At 34.1% G+C, this 10,346-nt stretch overlaps 1 protein-coding gene across 1 annotated transcript; it reads left to right on the top strand.

The window, feature by feature from the left end:
• Positions 1 to 5,177: 5,177 nt before the first annotated feature.
• Positions 5,178 to 9,702, top strand: LOC104082699 (chromosome unknown open reading frame, human C10orf12; the record flags this gene model as incomplete). Its single annotated transcript, XM_009585918.1, has 3 exons — positions 5,178 to 5,992; positions 6,200 to 8,688; positions 9,349 to 9,702. Coding segments are annotated over exons 1-3 (3,637 nt in total), but the record flags the coding sequence as incomplete, so codon positions are not given.
• Positions 9,703 to 10,346: the final 644 nt, after the last annotated feature.

Raw genomic sequence — 10,346 nt, 5'->3', positions numbered from 1 at the left:
TTGAAAAAACCTTAAATGTTTCAAGATCTGTCTTTATACAGTTTTACTTGCAAAAATCTTGGGCTTCAATACATTGCCTAATATTTGTACCATACTGATGTTTTCTACTCCTCAGACAATGTTATAAATTTGAGTCAGAAGTTTATATTGAAGGCAAGTTACAGTACTCTTTTTATATCATTTAAAAGATGACCTGACCAAAAAATTAACAGGATTCATAAAATCAGGGATCATTTTACTATTGACTTAACAGTACTCAGAAGTTTTGTATGTAATATTATAATTAATTTTCAACATTTTAGTACTTGTATTTATTTTTTGGTCAGAAATAGTATATTAAAATATTTTTTGATAGTTAATAGATGATACTCAACCTGTAAGTGTTTAAAGGAACAGAATTATTTGTTTCTAATTATTAGGCTAACCTTTGATTACACAACTAAGGAAAAGCAGGGAAATGTGTAGATTCTGCTTCCCCAACCCCTATGTATTCCATTAAATGTCATTTAAATTACACATTTTGAACTGTTTTATAAATTCAGTTACCAGTCACTACTTAGTAATTGACAATTTCTGAAAATTCCTGTTTCAGCAGAATTTTAAATGAAGGCGAAAGCAAGCCCTACATGCTTTCTACTTATTTGAATGTTTCTCAAGTATTTTATATTAAAAAACAGTGCCTCTGTTTTTAGAACTACTGCTCAGTAAAGCTGTTTAAACCATTTCTGGTAGCTAATGACAATTTTATATTAAATTGTATATTAACTTTAGTGAGACTGATTTTTTTAGTTGTTTACAGTACAAATACTTGTATTTGTTTTTTAATTGCAGTATTTCCATTGTCGCAGTAATTTAGTAAAACTCTGTGGCTGCCTTGATTTTTGACAGATTTTTGTTAACAACTGATTTTTAGGCAATTAGTTATATTTATGCATAAATCAATTGCACTATAATTCATGAATTATTTATTACAATATTTTCTAATGAATTCCATGTATTTGTCTTGTGTTGTAAATGTACTGTAATTCTGTTTCTTCTTTGTGTTGTTATATTCCTAAATCTGATTGTATGAATTTAATTGTTTAGTTAACGTGTTTCTACGTTGTAATTTGTAGTAAAGCACTTCAATGCTTTTGCACATAAATTTACAACACTGATGTGTGATTGATTTGCTCATTCAGTAAAAAAAAAGAAAGAAACAAAAACCTGTACACTGACTCATTTGACTTACTCCTGAGGCACAAGTTTATTAGCAGTGGCATAAGATCAAGAACTGTACAAATTAAGCACATAATAACTAATTTACTATGATAATTTTATATATCAGAAATAATAGCTTTAAGGAAGGATGATGTCTCAGAATTGATGCATTACTCAAAAGTGAGAAGAAATTCAGAAAACTAATTTTATAACAATTACATCCTTTAGTTTGCAGCTAAAAATTATCTATTATATATTACAGATAATATATAGCTTTTGTTGAGGGATTTATTTACTTAGTAAAGTCAGAAAACAAACATTTCTATAGGACAAATTTATATTTCTAGAACATTTCTATGCTGTTCATATGAGTACTTGAAAGTATGTTCTTCTCTTCCCAATTTTGTTCCTGTTCCCAGTCTGCAAAGTTGCTAGATTGATCTATCTTGTCTGTGGCTGAGACAGAGGATAGAATGCTAGGGAAGGACATCTTTTGGGAGTCCTCTGATAGAGCTCTTTCCTGATAGTTTTTTGGATTTGTGGAGGAGGCAAAGGTTTACTTTTTTATACATAAAATAATACGCTGAAAGGCTAGTACTTAACCTTATCAGATCTCTGCCTTTGTGCCAATTTTGGACTCCAGTCAGCCTCCACTCCATGGTATTAACTGCCCTGCCCTCCAGCAGGGAAATAATGTCATTCCACGCTTAGCTTTTGTCTTCAGAGATACTGTGCACAAAAGGTACTGGGGGAGCAGCGCGTATTGATCCTCTCACCTCTCAACCCCTCCATTTCCTACCCACTCTCTCTAGCCATCTTTGTGTGTGATTTGTAGGAAGTGTAAGACTGTTCTGTGAAGGAAGTATGCAACTGTGAAAGTGATAGCTCTTCCTTCTATGAAATTATTGTTTAAACCTTTTATCTTGAGGATAGTCTAAACTACTGTGTGACAGCACAAATTTAAAGGGCTATATGAAGGAATTACAGGAAACTGAAATATAATTCCATAATTGTATTGAAAAGCTACTAAAAATTAGTTTGTTTAAATATATGGACATCTCTACAGAGAGACACTTCAAAGAAAATGTGTTGCTTTAATTTGTTGTGTAGTAAGCTCTTTTCCCAAATGGTGACTGAGTAAGGGGTGGATGTGTTTTCACAAACTTGGAAGATCATTTGGAGTGTGGTACTATTACAATAGAATGGATGAAGTTAAGTTGTCTGTCAGCTTTAGAAACTAACACACGCTAAGGGAAAGCAGATTATAGATGTTACACAAGGGTAGATATCCAGGAAAGAAATCGTATTAGAAGAATGTCCAGTATGTCTGTGATAACCAGGATATTACTTTATACAACAGGTTAATCTCCACATAGCAAATTCAAAGCAGTTTTGAGGCCTTTGGAAATTTTGGTTACTGACTTTGAGAAGGCTGTAGGGCTCTGGAAGTTTCTTCTACCAGTGAGCATATTTTAAATAGCAGTTATGGATACAGGTCCTCTACAATTAAAGCTCTCCAGTGAAACTCCATTAGACGTACCTTGCAAGTCTAGACAGACAGGTATCTGTCTAGAGTTCAGTCTAAAAAGACTGTACTATAGCCATCTTTTTAGCAAATTAGTACTTAACAAATTTACTATGATTTACAAACAAAATATTTAAGAGCTAGTGTTGTGTTCATTTTTTTTCTACCTGGCCTTTCAAAACTTTATTTAGTAAGTCATGGTGGTGGGGAGGGCAATTAGTTTTTATCCGTAGTTGTACTACTAGAATAAGCTTTGTTTTCACAAGTATAGTGATACGTTTCAACACCTCGTGATTCCTGAGTTTGTTGGACTGAGTAACACTCAGACTCTTCTCAGTGAAGTGGTATTTCAAAAACAGTTAAATCTGACAATGACATGCCTTTGAATAGTGCTGTTTTTACTTTAGATTGCAAGTGCAAAGAGTTTTTTTCTTTTTAAGACTTCAATTACTCCAGTTTAAACATAATCGCAATTTCAACTAGTACTATCACAATTATCTTACGCTTTTATGAGTTAGTATTATCTACATGCTTATTTTGAATATATACCATTTCATACTAAATATTACAGGAGAAGGAAAAAACATGAGGAATTATTAAGCGTAGTTGGCTGGTTTTAAGCTCTAAACTTTAAAATCTGTGTGGGACAATAAAAATACAAATTTGTATGTATAACTTCCAGTAAGAAACCTGAAGCTGAAAGTTACTATTGATGCTAATAACATTGGGTATGAGCTAATTAATGAATGGGTAACTTTATATAAATACAGCACATTAAATTTTAAATATGTTTGTTCCTTGATCAATACGATTGTCAACCCAATCAAAATGAAATTTTTCCAAAGTACAGGCTTAAATGCAAAAAATTACAGGAGGTAATAACAGGGCAAAAAGTTAGTGTCATGTTCAGAGTTTGGTGATGTGTTTAAACAATACATACTTTTCTAAAACAGAATTCTTCTAACATTTTCTGCTCATGCAGTTGGTTTCAGTAAAACATTTGAATTAGGTGTTAACTATCTGTTGATAGTTGCTATCCAGCTTAAGGATTTTGTATTTAATTGAAGAAATATCTGTATTAATTTCTACCATGGAAAATTTTCAGCTTTTCAATATAAATGATTGATTAGGTAAGTAGTGACATTAGTGTTAATAATTTATAAGAAATTAATTAAATAGTTAAAGTAGTATTTTATAAGTGATTTTGAGTTAATATCTTTGAGAACAACTGCTCAGAAGTCTTATTTAGATATAGGCCTACCCTGTATTTGAGATTTAAAGGGTATTAACCTTCATCACAGAAGTTATTTATTCCAGTGGTGATTATCTCTGTTTCTGTTTAATGAAGGAATCTATGTGTGTGTGTTGCGCGCACGTGTGTGTGTATGTGTGTGTAATACATTGCAATGAAGAGCCTGTGATGCACCACTGCAATTTATTTAAAAACTAAAAGGGAAACTTCTCTCTGCAAAGAATAGTAACAGTAGCAAGTGGCTATTTTTTCCATTTTCTGTTAGCCTATTAAGTGTTCTTTCAAAATAAATATATAAATAAAAATGTCTTTATAAGGATCTTTAAGAGTATCCTCAAGAACATTCAATACACTTTGGTATATGAATATCTTAGGGTGGGATTCAGGAGAGATGGATCCATTCTTGCCTCTGCCACAACCTTGGATTGTGACCTTAGGCAAGTCATTTACCCTCTCTGTGCCTCAGTTTGTGAAATGGGAGTAATACTAAGCTCCCCAGGTTCTTGGTGAGGTTTTCCTTTGTTAATGACTAAGGTAATTTGAAATATCAGAAAGTTAACATTATTGTAATTACATTTAGATATGAGAAGCTATGTTTCAAAAAATTCTTTTTGTCCCTTAATTTCTTCCTGATTATTTTTCTTAGGGTAGGACTATCACTGCTATAGATAAGATGCACATCATTGCTAGTGACACTCGCAAATATGATTGAATAGTGCAAATAGAACAGAACTGTTTTGCAAACTTCAGGTTTTTAGGCTTGAGTTTAACCATAACATACATTAGATACGGTGTTTTACTGTAATTTATATTTTGTTTTGATTTGTTTTCATTTTCAGTTCAAGCTCAACAGCTGATGCAAATTCAGAGGACACAGCTAATTTGGAAAAAGGAAAATCAACATTAAACAAAGTTTTGGAGTCTTTTTGTTCATATCACTGGCAACAGACTTTGGCTATGTTAAAATTTTTAATACAAGATGAAAATGTTCCTATAGTTTGCAGTTGCAAGCAAACACATTTGGTCCACTCTGAAACTCCCCGTTCCCTTACTGAAGAGGATGTTCACGTTTCATTTTGCAATTGCAATGGACATATGCTGACAAAAAGGTGCTGTTTACAAAATCAAAGACCAAACACTTGTTTACCACCTCTGTCTGTTTGTATTAAAGATTTCCATTCTTTGTCATGCCAAGCTGTAGCGATTGGATGTATTAAGACAATGGTGAACAAAGCATGTAGTTCTCATAAGTATTGTGCTGAACAATTGCAAAATTATAACAGGCATTCTGTGAAAGCAGCAGCATGTACATATTCAACTAAGGACTGTGATCTCTTGAACAGCATTAAAAATTCAAATAGATCTCGCAGCCCATCACCACCTCCACTATCACCTGTACAGAGTAAAGAATTTGAATCATCAGAAGGATCGGTTATAGATTTTCCAACTTTAGACAATAACAAGCTTGAAATATCCATCAACCAGCCTCCATCCCTCTTGCCAGCTGAAGGAAGCAAAGGAGAATTTGAATATGAAGGTAAAACACGCAGAGGAAAAGAGACTGAATATTCAGATGGAACGTTGCTATCAACAGACCAAGAAAGCAACAATTATTATATAAATTCTGAGAAGGCTGAGAAAGGTGAACATTCTGCCATTTTTCAAGATTTAATGGACCGTATTAATGAAAAGTTAAAATCAATAGACACTACAGATATAGCAACAAATCTTATAAAACTTTCTAGCAGTGACAGGGCACCAGAAAATGATGTCAAATTAGGAGACTTCATAACCTCTCTTTTGCATAATGCTAAGGCAAGTGATTACAGCTTTATGGAATTACTTCACCAACATGATAAACAAATGGATAATAAAATTATCCAAACAAGATTTCGCAAGCGTCAGGAAACTTTATTTGCAATGTATAATTCTCCTGATTCACCATTCATTCGACGACAGTCTTTGCAAATCAAGAGGGAGCTTGCAAGCCTTGATGAAAGTCTTGTAAGAAAAAAGTCAATTTCTGAGAGAAATATAAAGAAATCTACAAAAAAAATTGATAAAATATATCCAAATAAAAGACACAGTTTTACTGTGATAGAAGATGAGGCTTTGCAACATCTTGAAAGTAATCCATGCATGAATTGCCAAACCAAACCAATGTGCTTTCCAGTACACCAAACAGAGGCTTTCAAACTACCTCTTTCTAATTTTCAAACCAGCTCCGGCTTTCTAGTTCTTTCAGAAAACAGTGCTATTGCAGCCAGCCAGGCGGAACTCGCAAAAACACAAGGAGATTTTGCAACCTTAAAAGAGACTGATCAGATTCCTCTAAAGGATGAGAATAATGGAATCTTGGGCAGAACTAAACGTAACATCGTGCCTCCTGGATGGTACTCTGTGTATGTAACAAACAATATTGTGTTTAGAAAGTCATCCAATACAAAAAAGTCTTTAGAAAGTTTGGAAAAAATGAAAATAAATAAAGATGTTCATACTGAAAGATGCAGTGACATAAATATAAGAAAAATTATGAGAGACACAAATCTGCAAGTTGTTGTAGAGCGTTTAGAAGATACAATAAACTTAGCCAGAAAGACTAACAACTCATTACTGGATAGTTACAAAATAAGCCAAAAATTAAAAGGTAATGCTTATGAACAGGTTATGAACCCAGCTGCTAGAAGAGGCTTACCTTTCACTCTGAATGAAATGGGATGCACAGGACAAAGCTTCCTCCCACATTCACATGTGCCAAGCAGCAGTAAAATCAAAACTGTGTGTGTGACAACAAACAAACAAGAAATGGTTATAGATCAAGAAAGTAATGACAGCCTTTTGAAATCTCTGACTTTTGATTCATCCAGTTCAACTTCCAATAATGGGGACTCACATACAACTTCTGAAGCTGGGGAGATCTCATCTCCCTTAAACTACTCTAGTCCTATTAAGCTTATGTTTGTCTCGGAGGTTAATAGTAGTGAAGGAGTCAAATATACTTTGACATCTGCAGCTGCATCTTCTAAAGGAAGCACAGATATTTGTTTGTTTCAGGGGCACACAAACACTTTGTTAGACAAACAGGCCACAGGAGATCTTTCTCATGCAATCTGTGCCAAGGATTGTGATTACAGTGAAAATGATACCAAGGAGCAGTCAAGTTGTGTTTATCCGGAAGCGATTACAAGTTCTTGTCCAGTTGGTCAAACTAACATAAATGACTCGAAACAAAATCACGAAGTTGTGGAGAAATCAAGCAGTAGCAGTGAATCGGTTTTAAAAAGAAAACCTGGTAGACCGAAGAAAATAGGTCCTCAAGTTGTTAAGCAGGTTAAGAGACCTATTGGACGGCCTCCAAAACCAAAAATAGACATGACTGAAAGCACAGAACCTAGACCTGAACTTAGCAGTGATGGTAAAAGTACCAAATCTGATGTAGCAGTAATGGAAGAAGTTAACAGCAACAAAAATATTACTGTGACAGTTGTTTTTGGAAGGTCAAGAAGAACTAAGAGACATGTTTCTGAAGGTAATCTAAATGTAATCAAGATTCTGCCCACACAACACATTGATTCTAATTTTGCCAGTGACCAGGGCAAAGCAAGACACAATGCAGAAACTGAAAATGCTTTGACTGAAATAGTAAAAGCCTTACAGAATTCTTCTACTGAAAACGAGGTCTCTGGTTATGACTATGTTAGACCTACCAAGAGTAACCTAGCATCACCACATCCTTGCAGCAATATTATACGGCCAATTAAGAAACCGTTAACCACCATTCGAAAACCCGGTAGGCCAGCAAAAGTAAAAATCTCTGGCATATCAGTGACTGTTAATAGAGTTTCACCTCAGGAAAGAAAAGTGAGTATTAGCAACTGTTTGCCTCCTTTACAACAGCAGAATGTGTTAGAAAAAAACATACCACAGGAGAGAAAAAATCAACTGTGCAATAATATGGGTCAAGTAAAGAGCATGCAGAAAGATTCTAGAGAGGATGGATCAAACAATATTATTACAACAGTGTCAAGAAAACGTGAAATTCCATTGAGACATTCTGCTAGAGACAGAAAACCCTCGCTGCATTTTTTACATTCATTAGCATCTTCTAGTGCATTTACTTGTAGAAGTGCCTTACTACATAAATCTTACAAACTCCATTTGAAAAAAGCTAAAGATCGAAAGGAAAAACACAGGCAATCAAATCAGAGCACAGCATCCAAAGATACCTCAGAACTGAGAAATTCAGGAAATGCAAAAAAGGATCTTAAGGATGGTGAATTCAGGCCCATTAACGAAGTATCATCAGATCCCATTTTTTCATCAAATCCCTCTCTCAGGTGGTGGGCCAGTTCCACTTCAAGTGACACTTTGTTGGAAGAACTAAATAATAGATTTGAACAGATAACTAATACCTGGTTGCGAGTGGGGGGAACTGAGTTTGATAAATGTGTATGTGAAAAAAGGGATCCCATTGAACAAGACTGTAATTCTGAAATGGCAAACCCTTTAGACTCCTGCCTTGTAGAACTTGAAACATCACCTATAAAAATGCTTTTTCAGAAAAAGTGTAATATGAATGAACTCTGCACCTGGTTTATGCAAACTACAGAAACACAGTCTCTCTCTCTAGTGAGAAAGGCAAATGCTCGCAATCCTTTAGAAGTAGTTAGTACTAGAGAGATAAAGATGGAAACTAAACAATCTGATCTTAGTACTTGCCCTTTCAGAAAGCACTTTAAAAAGTTTGCACTATCCTCTCCTTCCAAACCAGCAGGGAAGTTACAAATATTACATAACATGGTGAGGTCTCCAGTCTTAAGCATGAAAAGTAATTTCACATTAGCCAGATTAAAAAGAAATGAATTTAAGAAGTTACAGCGTGATAGGTGGGGACAAACGAAAAAGCTCTATAATCAGGCTCCCGGAGGCTGGAAATCAAAAAAGAAAAATTTGCAGTTCTTTTGCCAAAGCCAGTTGTTTAAAAGTACAAGTGGGGAAACCAATGATGAAATGCCCAAGCTCCAGGAAAAAAATAGAGTAGAAGTCCAGCCCACTCAGACTTTGGTAGAATCTGAGAGTAGCCTCTTGCCAACTGAAAATGAAGCCAGAGATGCATTTGTTCAACAGATGATGGGATCTTCTGACTTTAACCCACATCCTGGTTTAGCAAATATACTTAAGTCACATGCAGAGACAAATGGAACAATTTGTTGCCAACAAAATGTTAGAAAAGAACAAAGCCAAGATAAACTGTTTCAAAATACTTGGAAAGCCAAAACCTTTAAAGATTGTAGGATATTTCTGAGAAAAATCAACCATATTGAGCAGCACAATTCATTTAAGTTAAATAATGTCATTTATTCTCCTGAAGCTGTTGAAAGTAAAAGCAATCAGGCCTATACAGAAGAAAAAAGACATCCTCTTTTAAGGTCCCATTCTACTAAGCAAAATGCATTAAAGAAACAAGAAAATGAAATGGAATCATCTAAAGGATCTAATTCTTCTAAAGTGACTGAAAGGCTGGATGACCAATTTCACAGCAGAAAATTAAGTAGTGGTGTAAACCATGATGATAATCCTGCTAGTAGTTCTGAAGTTCTTAACAGAATAAACAAAAGAAAAAGTCCACAATGGGAGACCACTGATACAAATATAAGAAAAAGGCATAAGAGACAATCATGCAGTAGTGGACAAATGGCAACTTATTACCCAAAGTACCAAGTAGGTAAGTTCCTGTTCCCCCCTTCATCTTAAAATTACAATCTTAAAGAATTGGAGAAGTCAAACAACTAAGCACTTTGGTTTGTTTTTTTTTAATTGCATGATACTAATTTTAATTTCAGAAAAGTAATGAGATTAAACGTTATATAGCATCAGAATAATGCAGAAAGTGCAATTTTAAAATTTATGTAGTATTTTACATAAATCTTTTGGCTACAATAGGTGTATTACATTCTCTTACGGCTATAACACACCAAGATAAAAGAAGAAGAGCTAACTAATATAGTTCAGACAGACAACAAATCAAGTTCTGGCATGTCTGAAGTCAGTAGCAACTGGTTATTGATTTCAAAAGGAACAAAATTTCATTCCGCTGTGTAGTTTCTCATATTGTGAGGAAGGATAAATTATAAAATGAAGCAGAAATTCAGTGTATTAACATATAGTTGTTTAAAAAAAATGTTATTGAATGATTTCTAAAATAAATCTATAATGGTTTTATAATTATACAGTAAAAAATAGTACTATGTACTTCTGAGGAGTATTCATTCAGAGATCTGTTTTAGTATCCATTCAATGCCAAATGAAATGTGCTGACACTAAAGGGTTTGAGCATTGAATCCTTACAGAACAATTTAAAATGCAAAT

Source organism: Fulmarus glacialis, unplaced genomic scaffold, assembly GCF_000690835.1.
Source record: "Fulmarus glacialis isolate BGI_N327 unplaced genomic scaffold, ASM69083v1 scaffold8799, whole genome shotgun sequence".
NCBI classification, from domain to species: domain Eukaryota; kingdom Metazoa; phylum Chordata; class Aves; order Procellariiformes; family Procellariidae; genus Fulmarus; species Fulmarus glacialis.
The sequence above is the reverse complement of the archived record's forward strand: the minus strand, read 5'-3'. Positions and strand labels throughout refer to the sequence as shown.